Source organism: Pseudophryne corroboree, chromosome 4 (genome assembly GCF_028390025.1).
Source record: "Pseudophryne corroboree isolate aPseCor3 chromosome 4, aPseCor3.hap2, whole genome shotgun sequence".
In the NCBI taxonomy this organism is placed as follows: Eukaryota; Metazoa; Chordata; class Amphibia; order Anura; family Myobatrachidae; genus Pseudophryne; species Pseudophryne corroboree.
In genome coordinates this window covers 598,666,440-598,687,457 of record NC_086447.1, presented here as the reverse complement: position 1 = coordinate 598,687,457, position 21,018 = coordinate 598,666,440, and the positions used below count along the sequence as shown (strand labels likewise).

Below are 21,018 nucleotides of genomic sequence, written 5' to 3'. Positions count from 1 at the left end.
CACCATCTGTCGTTGCTGTAGAAGCAGATGCCAACACCCTTCGTTTTTCCTGAATGAACATTGAAGTGATTGGTCTGAAGAGACCGAAGCCCGACTAGACATCGGGTTGTCCGCAATATGGTCGTCCAGCGACGTCTCCGTAAAGCAGAGGACGCACAAACCTGTAATGCCTTACCCTGCGCTGCCCAGAAGGAGGGACAGTTCGTCTAACATGTTTGCCAGTGAGCGCACGTTCAAAAGCAGGAACGCGGGTAGTGCAGACCGGTGCCCTCGGCGCTGCCACCTCACTAGGACGACAGCCTCTCCTTTGAGCCCAGGTCCTTCTACTAGGGCTGACATGAGGGCCTCCGTCATTCTCTTTCTGGGGCCGCCGATCTGCCCGCCAGGGCTGCGGGGAGCAGTAGCAGCTGTCACCACTTTTGGCGTTTACGACGTCTGCATCCCTGCCACACAGGGCTGCAAGGGCCGCTGATCCACCCACCGACAGGCCCGAACGTGGGGTAAGCACCGTGGGAGCGCTCCAACTTAGGAGGGCTTCCCTGCTGTATTTGGCCACCGGTGGTGTAGACAAGGGCAGGGGAAAACAAGGGGAAACGGGTATTTTGGCTGAGCTGCATAGCTCCGAGGCAGCCATCTGCGTCGCCATCTTGGATAGTAATTGCTATAATACGATTTTAATTACCTACCGGTAAATTATTTTCTCTTAGTCCGTAGCATATGCTGGGGTCCATTTAGTACCATGAGGTATAGATGGGTCCTATGAGAGCCACTGGCACTTTAAGAGTTTAATAGTGTGGGCTGGCCCCTCCCTCTATGCCCCTCCTTCCAGACCCAGTCTAGAAAATGTGCCCGAGGAGATGGACATACTTCGAGAGAAGGAAATACAAAGATAGTGGTGAGATTCACACCAGCTCACACATTAAGAAAAAAGAAAGCCAAGCTAACCAACTTGGAACAATTCAGCAACGGCTGAAATAACAATACTGAACCAAGTAACAATGCAGGAAAACGAAGCACATCCTGTACGGACTACGAGAAAAGGATTGACCGGTAGGTAATTAAAATCCTATTTTCTCTTACGCCCTAGAGGATGCTGGGGTCCATTTAGTACCATGGGGATGTACCAAAGCTCCCAGTATGGGAGGGAGAGTGCTGAGCTCCCTGCAGAACAGATTGACCAAACTTTAGGTCCTCAGAGGCCAAAAGTTTCGTACTTGTAGAACTTAGCAAACGTGTTTGACCCAGACCAATTAGCTGCTCGGCAAAGCTATAAAGCCAAGACACCCCGGGCAGCCGCCCAGGAAGAACCCACTTTACGAGTAGAGTGGGCCTTAACAGATTTTGGACACGGCAAGCCTGCCGTAGAATAAGCATGCTGAATAGTAAACCTAATCCAACGAGAAATCGTTTGCTTAGAAGCAGGACACCTAACCTTGTTGGGATCATAAAAGAACAAATAAAGTGTCTGACTTCCTGTGACGAGAAGTTCTCTTCACATAAATTTTCAAAGCCCTCACCACATCCAAGGACTTTCAGGTAATTGAGGAGTCAGTAGCCACTGGCACCACAATAGGTTGATTGATATGAAAAGCTGACACAACCTTTGGAAGAAACTGCTGACGCGTTCTGAGCTCAGCCCTATCTTTCCTATGGAAAATCAAATAGGGGCTCTTGCATGACAATGTCCTTACTTCTGACACACGTCAAGCAGATGCCAACGCCAACAGTGTGACCGCCTTCCAAGTAAGAAACTTGACGTCCACCTCCTGCAAAGGTTTGAACCAATCCGATTGCAGGAACTGCAGCACCACATTAAGATCCCAAGGTGCCGTAGGAGGCACAAAGGGTGGTTGGATGTGCAAAACCCTTTTCAAGAATGGGGGTAATTCCAAGTTGATTGCAGCAAGAAATTTTTTTTAGCAGTTGGGCAAAACCATGTGCACTGCAGGGGGGGCAGATATAACATGTGCAGAGAGAGTTAGATTTGGGTGGGTTATTTTGTTTCTGTGCAGGGTAAATACTGGCTGCTTTATTTTTACACTGCAATTTAGATTGCAGATTGAACACACCACACCCAAATCTAACTCTCTCTGCACATTTATATCTGCCTCCCCTGCAGTGCACATGGTTTTGCCCAACTGCTAACCAAATTCCTGCTGCGATCAACTTGGAATTACCCCCAATGTCTGAACCTCAGGGAGGGAAGCCAATTGTTTCTGGAAGAAAATGGACAAGGCTGAAATCTGGACTTTTATGGAGCCCAAGCATAGGCCCACATTCACACCAGCCTGCAGAAAGAGGACAAACCGCCCCAGTTGAAACTCCACCGTTGGAAACTTCTTGGATTCACACCAAGACACATACTTTCTCCAAATTCGATGGTAATGTTTAGACGTAATTCCCTTCCTAGCCTGAATTAGGATAGGAATGACCTTTGTTGGAATGCCCTGCCGAGCTAAGATTTGGTGTTCAACCTCCATGCCATCAAACGTAGCCGCGTAAGTCTTGATAAGCGAACAGCCAATGTTGAAGAAGGTCCTTGCGAAGAGGAAGAGGCCTCGGATCCTCTAGGAGTAACTCCAGAAGATCCGCGTACCAAGCCCTCCTTGGCCAGTCCGGAGCAATGAGGATCGCCTGAACGCTTGTTCTTTTGATTAGTTTGAGGATCCTTGGGATGAGTGTAAGTGGAGGGAACACATACACTGACTGGAACACCCACTTAGTTACCAGTGCATCCACCGCCACTGCCTGTGGGTCTCGACCTGGAGCAGTACCTGCGAAGCTTCTTGTTCAGGTGAGAGGCCATCATGTCTACCTGAGGTACGCCCCATTGGCTCGTCACCTCTGCGAACACCTCTGGGTGGAAGCCCCATTCTCCTGGATGGAGATCGTGTCTGCTGAGGAAGTCCGCTTCTCAGTTGTCCACTCCTGGAATGAAGATTGCTAATAGCGCCAAAGCGTGCTTTTCTGCCCAGAGGATGATTCTTGAAACCTCTGACATTGCCGCTCTGCTCTTCGTTCCGCCCTGTCTGTTTATGAGGACACTGCCTTCACATTGTCCGACTGAACCTGAATGGCTTGATCTTGCAGAAGATGTGCCGCTTGTAGAAGGCCATTGTATATGACCCTTAGTTCCCAAATGTTTCATCGGAAGGATGGATTCCAGACTTGACCACTTTCCTTGGAAATTTTCCCATTGGTGATCGCTCCCCAACCTCTGAGACTTGCATCCGTGGTTAGAAGGATCCAATTCTGAATCCCGAACCTGCGGCCCTCGAGTAGGTGAGAAGTTTGCACCCACCAGAGGAGTGAAATTCTGGCTTTCGGCGACAGGCGTATCCGCTGGTGCATGTGAAGATGTGATCCCGACCATTTATTCAGGAGATCCAGGTGGAAGGACCTTGCATGGAATCTTCCGGACTGAAGAGCCTCGTAGGAGGCTACCGTCTTCCCTAGAAGGCGAATGCACTGATGAACAGATAAGCGGGCTGGCTTCGGGACATCCCGTACCAATGACTGGATCCCCAACGCTTTCTCTACTGGTAGAAACACCCTCTGCCCTTCCGTGTCGAGTATCATCCCCAGGAAGGGCAGTCTTCTTGTCAGCTCCAAATGTGACTTTGGGAGGTTCAGGATAAACCCATGATCCTGGGGTAGTCGAGTTGAGAGAGCAATACTCTGCAACAACCTCTCCCTGGAAGATGCTTTTATCAAGAGATCGTCCAGGTATGGAATTATGTTCACTCCTTGCCTGCGGAGGAGTAGCATCATCTCTGCTATGACTTTGGTGAACACTCTCGGTGCTGTGGAGAGGCCAAACAGCAGTGCTTGGAACTGATAGTGAAAATCCAGCAGCGCAAATCTGAGATAAGCCTGGTGAGGCGGCCAGATCGGAATATGAAGGTACGCATCCTTGATGTCCAGGGATACTAGGAATTCCCCCTCCTCCAGATCTGAGATCACTGCTCTCAGAGACTCCATCTTGAATTTGAATTCCCTTAAGTAGGGGTTCAATAACTTTAGGTTTAAAATCAGCCTTACCGAACCATCCGGTTTCGGCAATACAAACAGGTTTGAGTAATAACCCTTGTGATGTAGGTGAGGTGGAACTGGGACAATAACATCTGTTTTGACCAATTTTTTAATGGCTTCCTGTAGGATAGCACTTTCTGTCAGCGAAACTGGTAAGCCTGATTTGAAGAATCTGTGAGGTGGGAGTTTCTGAAACTCCAGTCTGTAGCCCTGGGTAACAATGTCTGTCACCCAGGGGTCTAGGCCCAATGACGCCCAGATGTGACTGACATTTTTTAGTATTGCTCCTACATGCCCGATCAACAGGCTGGGAGGTCCACTGTCATGCTGAAGATTTTGAGTTTCTGTTCTTGAGTACCTGTTGGTGCAGGTTTTTTGGATTTTCCCCGACCACCCCTAAAGAAGGTGGAAGGGGATTTGGATTTTTTAAATTTTGCAGCCAGAAAGGACTGCAGTGTGGACGTAGGATAAGATTTCCTAGTCGATAGAGCTGCTGAGGGAAGAAAGGTTGACTTACCCGCAGTTGCCGTGGAAATCCACGCATCCAATGTGTCCCCAAACAGAGCCTGACCTGTGAAGGGTAGGTTCTCCACACTTTTCTTAGATTCTGCATCCGCAGTCCATTGGCGTAGACAGAGTCCTCTGCGTGCTGTGACAGTCATGGAAGTAGCCCTTGCATTCAGCATTCCAAGGTCTTTCATGGCCCCTACCATGAACCCAGCAGAATCCTGTATGGGACGCAAAAACAAATCAATGTCACTTCTATCCATAGTATTTAAGTCCTCTAGTAATGTGCCCGACCACTTTACTATGGCTTTAGAAATCCACGCACAAGCAATAGTGGGCCTTAAAGCCACGCCTGTAGCAGTGTATAGAGATTTGAGCGTAGTCTCAATCTTGCGGTCAGCCGTCTCTTTTACTGCGGTTAAACCAGGGACAGGTAAAAACACCTTTTTAGACAACCTAGATACAGAAGCGTCTGCTATAGGTGGGGTTTTCCCATTTCTTTCTATCCTCTTCAGGGAAAGGGAAGGCAATGGGAATTCTTTTAGGGATCTGGAATTTTTTCTCTGTGTTTTCCCAGGATTTTTCAAATAAAGAGTTTAGCTCTTTAGAAGCTGGGAAGGTGAGGGAGGATTTCTTATTTTCCGTAAAATAAGATTCCTCTTCCGGCTCAGGTACCTTCTCAGTAATATGCAAAACATCCCTAATGGCTTCAATCATCAGCTGCACCCCCTTAGCAAGGGATGCATCCCCACCATGCATATCCCTATCACCGTCCCCTGTATCAGAGTCGGTATCAGTGTCAACTTGCATTATTTGGGCAAGTGTACGTTTTTTAGGGTATGTAGGTGGGGTTTTTGATGAAGTAGGAGCTGAATGCTGCAAACCTTCTACAGACTTTCTCAAAAACTGCGTCTCTTTCTCACTATGTGACATCCTTGATGAAATCTGGGATATAATTCCACTTAAAGAATCCACCCATGGGAGTTCAGATTTGGAAGGTTGGGAAAGCACATTGCAGTCCTGAGTACATGGGATAGAATCAGGAGAAGATACACACTCTGCAGCACATGATACAGAGCTCTTAGACATGGTAATATGGATAAATACACATACACACATATATACAGGAAAATGTCAGACACACTTTCCCCCAGAGTACTTTCAGAGAGTCACACGCCCTTGGAGCAGTTATGATGATAAAAGCCTGGTGCTGATTATTCAACCTTAATAGGTTGAACAGTACTAATTACACTCTCCCGCCTGTCTAAAACACCCTGGTACCGCAGTAACTGGAGTCAGGTGTAGGGTCAGCGCTCCCTATCAGCGCGCTTCAGTGTTCTGCAGGGAGAAAATGGCGCTGGTGAGTGCTGGATCCGCTCTGAGGAGAAGCCCTGCCCCCTGTAATGGCACGCGGCTTCCCGCACATAATATGATTATACTAGCCTTAGGTCTTTAGTGCTAACGGTGGGATTAGCCCCTGTTAGCTGTTTTGCCAGTGTAAGGTGATCGCGCTGCTTGGCCTTAGACTTAACAGTTTTATTTGCTTAAGAATGTTTGACGTAAGCCTTTCCCTTTGCTTTACCTTGGGGCCAAAAGAACCGGAAATCAGGGAATGTAGATGTCAAGGGAAAACCAGCTGATTTAGAGTTTGCTTCAATTCTTTTCAAAACAGAAAATTTCCAACAAAAGGTAGGGATTCCAATACCTTTTTGGATTCCGTATCAACCTTCCATGAACGTAGCCAAACTGCTCTGCGAACTGCTACAGAGGAAGCAGATGCTTGAGAAGCTAATATACTCATATCTAGGGCTGCTTCTTCCATATAGGCAGCTGCTTGCTTTATATTAACTATATGGGACAATTGTTCTCCTGTTCCATGAATTGAGAAATCATTCTCCAAAGCTTCCGCCCAGCCTGTTATGGCTTTAGCCAACCATGCTGTAGCCACAGCTGGGGTCTTGTACTTGCCCCTGTTAGGGAAAATACAGTCTTAAGATAGCTATACATTTTTCTGTCCATTACATCATTTAATGATGTTGAAGGCAGAGGTAATGTAGATTTGCGCACCAGTCGAACTATGTGAGCATCTACCTTGGGAGGTACTTCCCTTTTTACACAGTCCACAGGCGGGAGAGGATAGTAAGAGACAGATTTTATTTTTGTAACAAACTTCTTACTGGGTGTTTCCCATGCCTCTTGTATAATTTCTGTCAACTGATCAGAGTTTGGAAATTCAACTATTACTGTTTTTGGACGTTTAAAGATTGGAGCCTTAGACCTTAGTACAGGCTCTTCTATATCTTCCACTGACAATATGGATTTTACTGTACAAACTAACTCGGGTATATTCACTGAGGTGCGGTGCTCCTCTTCTCTGAGGTAGACTCAGAGAGAGGATTCAGCTTCATCATCTGAAGTATCCTCTGATTTTAAAAACTGCGTAGATTGTGAGGGTAGCACCCCATGTCTATCTGTTTTCAAATACCTGTAACTGTCTGCCTGTAACAAATGCTGAAAGACAGCCGAGGTCTGAACCAAATGTTGGACTGAGTGTAACAGCACATTTATCCATTGGGGTTGCTGCATAAATGCAGAATGGTTTTGTGGGTACCCCATACCTGGAAATATAGCCAGAACAGCTAAGCGATCCACTAGTCAATAGAAAGGGTGCAAAAGATGCCCAAGGGGGTTCTTGTGCTTGTACAGATTCCTGGCCTAAGGCCGGTTGGTCAACATGTTTAAGGTTTGTGAACCTATGACTGAGTACTGAGGACCTAACCACACTTTACAGGACAAACATGATATTCATGTATGTGCACGTGCTGTATCGTCACCCTTGCCTCGTGAGGACATAGCAACAATATTATTCACATAACAGTGTAACAATACGTAGCAATGTTATAGCCTTCACTTACTGTATGTATAATTTAAGTGAAGTACAATCAGAACCTACCCTGATTGCACAAGCATTGAGGGTATGAAACATGACAGAGAGAGAGAGAGAGAGAGAGAGAGAGAGAGAGAGAGAGAGAGAGACTGGCAGTAAGAGTTTAATACAGCAGCACTAGCAAACAGTCACATACACTGCATGAATATACATTTGCAAAATGGGCACATTTTCACCTACACAATAACTTATGGTAGGTAGGAATACTGTATTACCTAGCTCCCGGGAGTGGGATACAGGGAGACTAGCGTATCTAGACGCACAACGAATAATACAGCAATATATGTACACTGCTGCTCATTTGCATTAGGCACTTATTCAACCCTGCCAATGGTTCTCAAACTGTGTGCCATGGCACCCTGGGATGCCTCGGGACACTTGCAGGGGTGCCTCGGGTTGGTGGTCCAGAACCAATTCAAATTATTTATGTTCGGTGTAATATGAAAAACCAGTGCTGGTGGCTGACACTCCTAAAATATGTGGTAAAATAGAAGCAAATCCTGTCCTTCACCACATACTCAAACCTAAAGATGCCATATAAACAAAATTTACTTAATGTAATATTTTTGTCTAAAATTCTCAATAAGAAATTCTTAACCTAAGGGTGCCGTGAAAACAATTCTGATACTCTAGGGCGCTGTGATTAAAAAAAGTTTGGGAACTACTGAACTACGCAATACCACAGAGGTAGGCAGGAAATCAGTGCTGTATCACCTGCTTCCGGAGAGCGGGATACAGGGAGACTAGAACCTGACTGCCTTATTTGATAATGCCGCCAGAAAACAGCTATCTGTAACAGACGCACCAGTGACCACAGCCACACAGCGACTCCCTCGTTCCAGTGTACGAAGTCTCAGTGTGTCTCAGACGGAAGTGGGTAAATGCAGTTCATGACGGTAAACACGGAGGACACTGGCCATAAAATGGGGGGAGGGCCTTACTGCCCATTGCTGACATTCACCCCAGGGTTCTGCGGCCTCATTAATCCCCAGAGCCTATGATCCCCGAGGTCTAGTGCTGGTACACCCGAGGTGGACGACCACGTTAGCGGCTGTCTGGTAGTCTCCAACCAGAGACCATAAGACTGCGTAAAATGTGTCTTAAACTGCTAACGGTTTAAGACGCCTTACCTTCTCCCGGTGCTCCGGCAGCAGCCTGGGAACTTCAGTGTTGACGTCTACATGAGGATATACATCGGCTCCTGCCGCACCAAACAAAAAACAGAATTACCTGGGCCAGGAGGCGGGGTTATAGGGAGGCTGGATCGATGCATGCTGGGAGCCCAAAACTTTAACCGTTTGGTACCCGATCCTTCTGTGGATATGCTGTGGACCCTTAAGGAGAAATTATGCCAACATTTATGCTCTCAACATTTCTATTCCATTCCTCATTATATTTTTGCCAGAGCACCCACTGTTGGAAGAAGAGTATGATGATCACGTCTGATTGTATGACAAACATTCAACAATTGCCTCTTTTTTTTCTTGTGTGCTTCCATAATCCGTTCCTAGACAATCGATCTCATACCACAATTTAAAAAATAAAATGTAGTCAAAGGAACTCACATGTTCTGATTTAAATCCAAATATGCAATGTTGATGCTTTCTTTTATTTCTTCATAGTTGCTTTCAGAACCCTTAATAAAAATAAAAATTGAGCAATTAAATTATTTACTGTTGGAAAAGCTAAAAAGAAAAAAAATTTTTTTACTGTTGCAAAATCTAAGACCACTACTGTATAATCACAGAAACACATTTAGGCAAGCTACTGTATCTGCAGGGGATAATCCTTGTACTACAAATTGTTGGCTAAGAACGCTATTGCCTTTTCTGCTTCCCCTTATACCAGTGGATCTTAACCTCAACCATTCAGTTTTTCCAGCAAGTCATGTTTTGAGGATTTCTGACTGGGGAAGCAGGTGGGATAATTGCTGACCCAGCAAAATAGATTAAGTCACCTGTGCATGATTAAAACATTCACAAAACATGACCTGTTGGTACTTGAGGTCTGGTGTTGAGAACCCTTGTCTTAAGCCGCCTACACATCAGAGCGACCGGCAATCGGGCTGATGGTCGGGCGAATTCCCTTCCCCCCAGACCAAGCCAGATTGCCAGCACACCCCACGAAGATTTAATGAACAATGGAACGAACACTGTTCTGTCCTTCATTAATATGCATGGCGCAGCATACGATATCATCAGGTTGGGCACTCAGATGTCGCATGCGACCAGCGGTAGAGTGCAACTGAGCGAACACATCAGCTGCTATGCACATTTTGTTCTGATACGGTCTGATGCGTAACCTCTATTACAAATCAATGAATCATACCACGTATTTGTTTTATATTTACATCTTTACAAAACAAGATTTAACCTTTAATTTATTTTTATTGGCTATGAGAAAATAATGGAGTTGCGTATGTTAACGCTCTTATTTTCAGGCTCCACTGCTCATAATTTAGATCATACCAGCTCCATTCTCTGCCTGTAAATCACCACAAGATCACTCTCTAAAGCAGCATTTTAAACTCCAGTTCTCAAGAGATCCCCGATACCCCATATACACTAGATGAGAAAATGAAAGATCTCGCTCAGAAGGGCAGATCTGAATGAGATCTGTCACAATCTTGTCCAGCGTGTACACTCAATGTCGTTAACGATGCGCGCTCTCACGCATCGTTAATGACCCCCTCCCTCGTCCGAACATGTACAGACGAGGGAGGTCCTCGTTAACGACAGCAATGCTGCACGCCGCTCCCCCCACCGCCGCTCCCTTCATTGGCGGCTTCGGAAAGTGTGTATGCACTCGCCGATGCCGGCAACCTGCCGTCGCCAATATCGGCGTTGGCGGAGATCGCCTAGTGTGTACTAGGCTTAACAGTGTATGTATTACAAATATTTCTGGCATCTACAGGGTCATTGTTGACATGGTGACTGGAGAACAGCCAAACCAAACCCTTACCATTGACTATAATATTGGCATTGCAATGCTTTCTGCCACTATTGGCATTGCAACGTTTTCTGCCACACCCCTTAATCACCTGGTCACACCTATTGCTGGATTACCAAATAGTCAAGCTTTTCTGAGAATCAGCCTAAGGGCAGCACAACTCAGGGGATTTGTGTTACCCGCTTTTTGCACAGTTCCTCAAGTCCAAAGATCTAAGACTGTGTGTTGGTCCTCTCCTTCGGGTTGTGGGTGACTGCAGAGCCCAGAAGCTACTCTGTTGTTCAGTTGTCTAGTGCAGTGCTCTTAGATGCAGTCCTTGGGACATGTTAACAGTGCATTTTTTTAATATATCATTCTACATATTTCATGTGTGATACTGAGGAGAGCTATATAATATGCACGGTTAGGGGTCTCTGAGGACTGGAGTTAAGAGACACTACCGCAAAGGATTCTTCATGTACCCCTTTACTACTGAGGCTTTTCTCACCCATGAGCTGACCCTATTTTAGCACTTGTCACATTCTAACATTGATAGTTGCAGTTTTTAAAACCGAAAATAAAAATAGGATTTTGGTCACCTACCGGTGAATCCTTTTCTCGTAGTCCGTAGAGGATGCTGGGGTCCATATTAGTACCATGGGATATAGACGGATCCACCAGGAGCCATTGGCACTTTAAGAGTTTAATAGTGTGGGCTGGCTTCTCCCTCTATGCCCCTCCTACCAGACTCAGTCTAGAAACTGTGCCCGACGAGACGACATACTTCGAGAGAAGGAATTACAGATAGTGGCGAGATTCATACCAGCTCACACAAACATGAAAATCCCGCCAATTTGCAGGAACAACTCAGCAACAGCTGAAACAGCATCCTATACGGACTACGAGAAAAGGATTTACCGGCAGGTGACCAAAATCCTATTTTCTCTAATGTCCTAGAGGATTCTCTAAACGGAGTCTGGTAGGAGGGGCATAGAGGGAGGAGCCAGCCCACACTATTAAACTCAATGGCTCCTGGTGGACCCGTCTATATCCCATGGTACTAATATGGACCCCAGCATCCTATACGGACTACGAGAAAAGGATTTACCGGTAGGTGACCAAAATCCTATTTTCTCTAATGTCCTAGAGGATGGTGGGGTCCATATTAGTACCATGGAGATGTACCAAAGCTCCCAGTACGGGAGGGAGAGCGCGGAGACTCCTGCCACACTGCTTGACCAAACTTGAGGTCATCAGCGGCCAAAGTATCGAACTTGTATAACTTGGCAAACGTGTTCGACCCAGACCAAGTAGCTGCTCGGCAAAGTTGTACCACCGAGACACCCCGGGCAGCCGCCCAGGAAGAGCCCACTTTACAAGTAGAGTGGGCCTTTACAGATTTCAGACACGGCAATCCTGCCGTGGAATAAGCATGCTGGATAGTCCGATGCTTGGTTGCATAGGGAGAGGAATCAGTAGCAGGAAAAAAGAAGTGATAATGCCACTGTATAGGTCATTGGTGCGGCCCCATCTGGAATACTGTGTCCAGTTCTGGAGACCATATCTCCAGAAGGATATAAATACATTAGAGAGAGTGTACAAAGAAGGGCAACTAAAATGGTGCATGGCCTACATCACAAAACGTACCCGGAAAGGCTAAAAGATCTTAACATGTATAGTTTGGAGGAGAGAAGGTTAGGGGAGACATGATAGAAACTTTCAAATATATCAAGGGTCTTAACAAAGTTCAGGAGGGAAACATTCTTCAAAGGAAGAGAAGTATTAGAACTCGAGGACATACACTGAGACTGGAGGGGGGGAGGTTCAGGGGAAATTTATGGAAAAATTACTTCACAGAAAGGGTAGTGGATAAGTGGAATAGTCTCCCATCAGAGGTGGTAGAGGCTAAGACTGTAGAGCAATTTAAACATGCATGGGATAGGCATATGAATATCCTTACAAAGAATTAAGGTTCAAAAAGGGTTGAGATTACCTAAAGGATAAAAAAAAAGGGGCAGACTAGATGGGCCAAGTGGTTCTTATCTGCCGTCAAATTCTATGTTTCTATGATAGTGAACCTGATCCATCGTGAAATCGACTGCTTAGAAGCAGGACATTCAATTTTCTTGGGATCATAGAGGACAAACAGAGTCACTTTTCCTATGACGAGCCGTCCTCTTTACGTAAATCTTCAAAGTCCTCACTACATCCACGTCCTTTGAAGTAATTGAGGAGTCAGTAGCCACTGGCACCACAATAGGTTGGTTGATATGGAAAGCCGACACAACCTTAGGCAGGAACTGTGGACAAGTCCTAAGTTCCGCCCTGTCTTCATGGAAGATCAGATAGGGGCTTTTACAAGACAAAGCCCCCAATTCCGACACGCGTCGAGCAGAAGCCACGGCCAACAAGGTGACTGCCTTCCACGTGAGAAACTTGAGATCAGCCTCCTGTAGAGGCTCAAACCAAGCAGATTGTAGGAACTGCAACACCACATCAAGATCCAATGCTGCCGTAGGCGCCACAAAGGGAGGCTGGATGTGCAGAACCCCTTTCAAAAAGGTCTGAACCTCAGGAAGAACAGCCAATTGTTTTTGGAAGAAGATGGACAAAGCAGAGATCTGGACCTTGATGGAGCCCAATCTCCGTCCCATATCCACCCCTGCTTGCAGGAAAAGGAGAAAACATCCAAATTGAAACTCTACCGCTGGAAACTTCTTGGCCTCGCACCAAAAAACATATTTCTTCCAAATGAGATGGTAATGCTTAGACGTTACCCCTTTCCTAGCCTGTATCAGGGTAGGAATGGCCTCACTCGTAATAGCCTTCCGAGCTAAGATCTGGCGTTCAACCGCCATGCCGTCAAACGCAGCCGCGGTAAGTCTTGATAAGCGAATGGCCCCTGCGGGAGCAGATCCTCCCGAAGAGGCAAAGGCCGTTGATCTTCCAGCAGAAGATCCAGCAGATCCGCGTACAAAGCCCTCCTTGGCCAGTCTGGAGCAATGAGGATTGCCAGAACCCTTGTTCTTATCACGAGTTGAAGAACTTTTGGTATCAGAGGAGTTGGAGGGAACACATACACCGACTTGAACACCCACGGCGTTACCAGTGCGTCCACCGCCACTGCCTGTGGGTTTCTTGACCTGGAACAGTACCTCCGTAGCTCCTTGTTGAGGCAGGAGGCCATCATGTCTATGTGAGGAACCCTCCACCAACCGGTTACCTCCTCGAACACCTCCAGATGGAGGCCCCACTGCCCTGGATGGAGATCGTGTCTGCTGAAAAAGTCTGCTTCCCAGTTGTCTACGCCCGGAATGAAGATTGCCGACATCGCCACCGCGTGCCTTTCTGTCCAGATGAGGATCTTTGACACATCTGCCATGGCAGCTCTGCTCTTCGTTCCGCCTTGTTGGTTTATGTAGGCCACTGTGGTCACGTTGTCCGACTGCACCTGAACAGCCCGATCCTGTAGAAGGTGTGCTGCTTGCAGAAGGGCGTTGTAGATGGCCCTGAGTTCCAGGATGTTTAATTGGGAGAAGCGACTCTTGAACCGGCCATCGTCCTTGAAAGGTTTTCCCCAGAGCGACAGCTCCCCAACCTCTTCGACTTGCATCTTTGGTCAAAAGGATCCAGTCTTGAATTCTGAACCTTCTCCCTTCCAGAAGGTGTGGAAGTTGCAGCCACCAGAGGAGTGAAATCCTGGATTTCGGAGACAGGCGTATCCTCTTGTGCATGTATAGGTGAGAGCCCGACCACTGGTACAAGAGGTCCAGTTGAAAAGGTCGAGCATGAAATCTGCCGTACTGCAGAGCCTCGTAGGCGGCAACCATCTTCCCCAAAAGACTTATGCATTGATGAACAGATACCCGGGTAGGCCTTAGGACATCCCGGACCATTGTTTGAATCACCAACGCTTTCTCTGCCGGGAGAAATACTCTCTGCACTTCCGTGTCGAGGATCATTCCCAAAAAAAACAGCCGCCTTGTCAGCTCCAGATGAGAGTTTGGAAGATTCAGGATCCAACCGTGCTTCCTGAGCAGCTGTGTCGTGAGTGCGATGGACCGCAACAACCTCTCCCTGGATGACGCCTTGATCAGGAGATCGTCCAGATATAGAATTATGTTCACCCCCTGTTTGCGGTGGAGAACCATCATCTCCGCCATCACCTTGGTGCTGCTGAGAGGCCAAACGGCAGCGCCTGGAACTGATAGTGATCGTCAACAGTGCAAACCTGAGATAAGCCTGATGCGGCGCCCAAATTGGAATGTGGAGGTAAGAATCCTTGATGTCCAGGGACACCAGGAACTCCCCCTCCGACAGCCCTGAAATGACAGCTCTCAGAGATTCTATCCTGAATTTGAGCTCCTTGAGATAAGGGTTTAAAGAGTTTATATTTAGTAAAGGCCGTACCGAACCATCCGGTTTCGGTACCACAAAAAGGTTTGAATAATAGCCCTTGTTCCGTTGCTGAAGAGGGACCTAAACAATGACCTCTGACACCACCAATTTCCCGATAGCCTCCAGAAGAATTGTCCTGTCCGCCAGCAGAGCTGGCAAGCCTGACATGAAGAAACGGTGAGGCGGGGGCTCTTGAAACTCCAGTCTGTACCCCCTGGACACTATATCCAGAACCCAGGGGTCCAGACCCGACAACACCCAGACGTGGCTTAACTGCCTGAGTCTCGCCCCTACCTGACCTTCCTCCAGGCCTAGCTGTCCACCATCATGCGGAGGACTTAGGGGTATCAGAAGCGGGCTTCTGGGTCTGGGAACATACAAGAGCGGATTTCTTTCCTTTGGCACGACCACCTCTGAAGGAGGTGTTCGAAGGCTTATTCTTTCTAGACCTCGCTGCCCGAAAGGACTGTGACATGTTAGATGAAAAGGGCTTCTTCGTAGCCGGTGCAGCTGAGGGGAGAAATGGAGACTTACCTGCGGTAGCCGTGGCAATCCACGCATCCAGCGCCTCCCCAAATAGAGCCTGACCTTTGTACGGAAGTCCTTCCACACACTTCCTGGATTCCGCGTCCGCAGACCAGTTGCGCAGCCAGAGACCTCTGCGAGCAGAGACTGACATGGAGGAGATCTCCGCAGCCATGGAACCCATGTCCTTCATGGAATCCACCAGGAATCCTGAAGAATCCTGAATATTACGCAAAAACAAATCAACGTCACCTTTGTCCAGCGTAGACGATTCCTCCTGCAGAGTGATCGACCACCTGGCAATAGCTTTAGCAATCCAAGCATAGGCTATAGTAGGCCGCAATATAGCCCCCGAAGCCGTGTAAATGTATTTCAGCGTAGCATCCACCTTGCGATCTGCCGGGTCCTTTAACGTGGTAGATCCTGGGACCGGTATAACTACCTGTTTGGACAGCCTGGATACAGAGGCGTCGACTATCGGCGGGGACTCCCACCTCTTCCTATCTTCCTCTGGGAAGAGAAAAGCCACCAACAGCCTCTTGGGAATCTGGAATTTCTTTTCCGGAGTTTCCCATGCCTTTTCAAAGATAGTGTCAGAATCCGTTTGGATTTCCCTTTGTGAGAACATATTCGCAGGGACTGATGTTCACGGTACAATAGTAAGTTTATTAAAGCAGAGTACAACTGTAAACAATAGGTATAAACCAGGAATAATTAGAGAACACAAAATGAAAGGGAGAACTGAGGGGACATGGGATGCCAGGAGACTGTGAATACACGGGATGCCAGGAGACGGAGTACATGAAAACGGTGTAGACTGTGGAAACACTTGAGACACTGTAGACTGTGGATGCACTGTAGCAGGATCACAGGATAGCACTGTGGTAGAGTATGCAACGTAGCAGGATAACAGGATTGCACTGTAGCAGGATCACAGGATAGCACTGTGGTAGAGTATGCCACGTAGCAGGATAATAGGATTGCACTGTAGCAGGATCACAGGATAGCACTGTGGTAGAGTATGCAACATACCAGGATAACAGGATTGTACTGTAGCGGGATCACAGGATTGCACTGTAGCTGGATCAGAGGATAGCACTGTGGTAGAATATGCAACGTAGCAGGATAACAGGATTGCACTGTAGCTGGATCACAGGATAGCACTGTGGTAGAGTGTGCAACATACCAGGATAACAGGATTGTACTGTAGCAGGATCACAGGAATGCACTGTAGCTGGATCAGAGGATAGCACTGTGGTAGAGTATGCAACGTAGCAGGATAACAGGATTGCACTGTAGCAGGATCACAGGAATGCACTGTAGCTGGATCAGAGGACAGCACTGTGGAACCCGGCAGCTCTATGGATGATTCAGCAGCAGAGACCAGTATAACCAGGACCAGGAACTGAGACAACCTTGACACGATGAACTGGCAACCGGGAGCCTGTGTGGCTGGCCTAAGTAGTGAGTTCAGGTGCTGCTCACAGCTGTGGTAACAGCTAATAATCAAGCTGCAGATACAGAGCAGAGTGCTGAGCACCAGAGCAGAGAGCACCACCCCAGGCATGGAGGAGAAACTGCATGGATCGTGACAGTACCCCCTCCCTAAGGAGCGGATTCCAGACGCTCAACACATGTCAGAGTCTGAATCAAAAGGTAGAGGGCATATCAGGGTATCCTCATGCTGCCAAGGAAGTCCAACAGAGGCTTTCAACTTAGACTTTCCCTTTTTCTTCTTTCTCCTTTTTGTAGATTTCCCTGCAGGAACAGTAGACTGAAGCTGAAGAAAACCAACAGGTAAGCTGATTGCTGGAGTCTCTGAGCTGGCAACAGGATTCTCGGATGAACCAAGATAGATAGGAACCTTAGATGGCCCCGGCTGTGCAGGAACCTCAATTGAGACTGAAGACTGATAAGAGCATGAATTGAATCTCTTAATTACCACCTCACTGAAGGCCACATGATTGAGAAGAACTGGGTCAATGGTTTCAATTAGTGGACTAGCCCATTCCAAGGCCTCTCCTCTGAAGGTCAGGAATAAAAATGTAACTATGTTGGATGGAGTAATTCCGAGGGAAGGGTCTGTCTCCATCATGATAAGATATCGGTTAACTAGTGCAAAGTATTGCGTTAAATCTGCATCAAAGTAATCCAAAGATGGAGCGTTGGATGAATTCTGTGAAGTGGAAGCTTGATTTTCTGGAAACACTGGAGATGGAATAAAAAATGGAGCATCAGGACACTGAGGAGGGGACAGACTTTCAGGAGACTGGTCAGGAATACATGATGATCCTAACCGAACGTTGACTAGAGATTTGGATGGCACTTACTGGATTTGGTCCTTCCTGGAAGTCCTGTGAGACTGAGTTGTAGCCAAATCGTGAGCCAATAAGTTAGTAGTAGGATTGGAACCCAGGACTACAGCACTGCCTACGTGCCTAGATATATGGCCTGTGTTGTGAGAAACGGGAGTGATAGATCCTTCTTCGGAGATTGGCATAATGCTCAGAGCCCCCTCCTGGGGAACTAAGGCAGGAGCCCCCTCTTCACGGGGCTGGGCTAGGGCAGGAGCCCCCTCTTCACGGGGCTGGGCTGAGGCAGGAGCCCCCTCTTCACGGGGCTGGGCTGAGGCAAGAGCCCCCTCTTCACGGGGCTGGGCTGAGGCAAGAGCCCCCACTTCACGGGGCTGGGCTGAGGCAAGAGCCCCCCCACTTCACGGGGCTGGGCTGAGGCAAGGGGCAGCGCTCTGTAGACTCTCTGGCTGGGCAGCGCTCTGTAGACTCTCTGGCTGGGCAGCGCTCTGTAGACTCTCTGGCTGGGCAGCGCTCTGTAGACTCTCTGGCTGGGCAGCGCTCTGTAGACTCTCTGGCTGGGCAGCGCTCTGTAGACTCTCTGGCTGGGCAGCGCTCTGTAGACTCTCTGGCTGGGCAGCGCTCTGTAGACTCTCTGGCTGGGCAGCGCTCTGTAGACTCTCTGGCTGGGCAGCGCTCTGTAGACTCTCTGGCTGGGCAGCGCTCTGTAGACTCTCTGGCTGGGCAGCGCTCTGTAGACTCTCTGGCTGGGCAGCGCTCTGTAGACTCTCTGGCTGGGCAGCGCTCTGTAGACTCTCTGGCTGGGCAGCGCTCTGTAGACTCTCTGGCTGGGCAGCGCTCTGTAGACTCTCTGGCTGGGCAGCGCTCTGTAGACTCTCTGGCTGGGCAGCGCTCTGTAGACTCTCTGGCTGGGCAGCGCTCTGTAGACTCTCTGGCTGGGCAGCGCTCTGTAGACTCTCTGGCTGGGCAGCGCTCTGTAGACTCTCTGGCTGGGCAGCGCTCTGTAGACTCTCTGGCTGGGCAGCGCTCTGTAGACTCTCTGGCTGGGCAGCGCTCTTCCCAATTTTTCCTACCTTCTGGGGCAAATGTGCAAAAACCTTTGTGACCTGATATTTTTATCAGGATTTTTCGAGGCTTGCTTAAACATGTCATCTAGTTCCGGAGAATCAGGGAAAGGGACACTGAGTTTTTTTCTGTGCAAATAAAAAACGACTGCCGTGCTATAGCGTCTACTAAAGGGATTTTTAACACATCCCTGATGACCAGTATGAGGGGCTCAATGCCCTGTGCAGCAGTTGAATCCTCAGTAATAGGATCTAATTCCTCCCCCTCCTCCTTTACCTCTTCCTCAGAATCTTAGAGTAAATCAGGCAGCCCACGTTTATGTGGCCCTGAACTAGGGAGATCTGCGACAGCATGCTGCAGCAGTTGCATCTTCTCAGTATTAGCAGTGAGCTGGGATGACATATCTGCCATCATAGTTTTTATGGCACCGAGCCATGATGGCTCCTGACCCCCCCCCCCCCCCTCTACTAACCTGGAAGGACTGACTGCATTGCTCACATGATAGGGAACCAGCCATAGAGGGAGAGAAACTGGTGTGACATACACTGCATAATTGGTGTTTGACCATGTTTACAGTAGACACACACACAAACATGTATTACAATAGGAAGCCTGCCTTACTGTATGTGACTAGACACAGAAAGAGAGGGACAGCACATCCAAGCTTGTCAGGCTCAGTGAGACTGCAAGCTGTATCTTTACATATATCACAGTGAAACACCGGAATTATTGTCCTTTTCAAGACACTATATAGTGTACAATAGCATCTCTCCCCCTTATTAACACCCCTGTACCAGTTTCCCGAGTATCTGTGAGTGTCTGGAGGAGCTGTGTGTCCTTGTTGCTGCAGCAAGCAGAGGACGGCGTCAAAACGCCGCTGGTCCCGCTCTGAGGAAGCTCAGCCCCCTGTAATTGCGCCGGAGCTATGTAGTTATTTATACTGGCAATGTCTTCAATACAGTTTAAGACATCACAAATGCTAGTTTTCACTACCGCTGCCAGTGTACACAAGGGTGCTATAGCAGATCTCTTCGGGGAGGGTTCCGTATGCCACCCCTGTGTTGCGCCGCACCAAGAACCGCGGACCTCCGGTTTGTACTCACCACTCTTCTCACCTTCAGGCTATGTTAGGGGTGTGCAGCGTGCTGCGATTGCGTTCGCTAAGGCGCAATGCCCTGCGGTACCAACAACCTCTCAGGACGGTGGTCCTGCAGCAGGGTAGCGGCTCTGACGCGTTAAAAGACCGGTAACGGTGACCGTTGCCCAAACAGTATACCAAAAATAACAGTTTAAAATAAACTAAAGAAAAAATCCTCTGGAGCTCCAGAGTGTGCATCCTCTCCTGAGGGCACATTTTTCTAAACTGGCTGTAGGAGGGAGCAGAGAGGGGAGGAGCCAGCACACCCAGTTGAAGAAATTTAAAATGCACCGGCATCTTTGGACCCCATCTATACCCCATCGTGCTAAGACCCCAGTATCCCTTATGGATGCTAGTACTATATTTCTCTAAGTTTACCCATTCTATGTTCCCGAAGATCTCAGGCCAAAGGGCATTTTACCACGACCCACTGCTGGCTGAAAGTACGGCGCATGTGGGGACGCTGTGTAACCGGCTGCCCTCTCTAGCAGCGGATACAGATAACGGCCTGCATTAACAGACATGTGGGGGCACTGTGAGGTACCGGCGCTGTTGGATCCTGCTGAGAGTAAACACGCTACTAGAGCTGCGCTACCTGCCTCACCGTGATTACTCATTGCCCACCCTGGTGTCCCTGTGTTTCGTGCCCTAAACGGTTATTCCTTGCAGTTACCCTCGCCGCCTTTGATCCTCTGTTCTGCACTCTGGTCAGGAAGAGAGGGAGCAGCCCAAACATGCGTGTTCACAGAGACATAGATTTACTACAGGAAGAGAGCTGCTGTTATGGCCCGGTCTGTTCTACGTTACTTCCATTACAGAAAGAAGCGCACTGTCTTAGTTACCTCATAATTGGCATTAAGATGCTTGACTCCCATTCATATTACCTCTTACCTTGTAGTATCATAGCTTTATTTTGGAAATTCCAGAACCTCCCTGTGTGCTTTCTATTATAAATATAAACTTGGCAGGTACACTGTATGGAATGTCTCTCCAGCATTATTCACAATATTCTGTATAAGCTCTCTACTACTTGGGCACTTTGGACCAATCACTTTGGCTCCCCCTACTTATAATACTGAATTTGGCTGCTTTTCTCTGATAAACTCTAAACATGTTTCCCAATGTCCACCCCTTACATTTCCTCATTGTTACAACGAGACAATTTC

The 21,018-nt window shown here is 48.0% G+C and overlaps 1 protein-coding gene across 1 annotated transcript in view; it reads right to left on the bottom strand.

Moving 5' to 3' along the window:
- Nucleotides 1–21,018, bottom strand: part of NUP133 (nucleoporin 133) — a 456,783-nt gene that overhangs the window by 315,818 nt on the left and 119,947 nt on the right. The window contains exon 8 of the mRNA XM_063917554.1: nucleotides 9,052–9,122. Within this exon, the coding sequence (XP_063773624.1) occupies nucleotides 9,052–9,122 (71 nt within the window). The remainder of the gene's footprint in view (nucleotides 1–9,051; nucleotides 9,123–21,018) is intronic.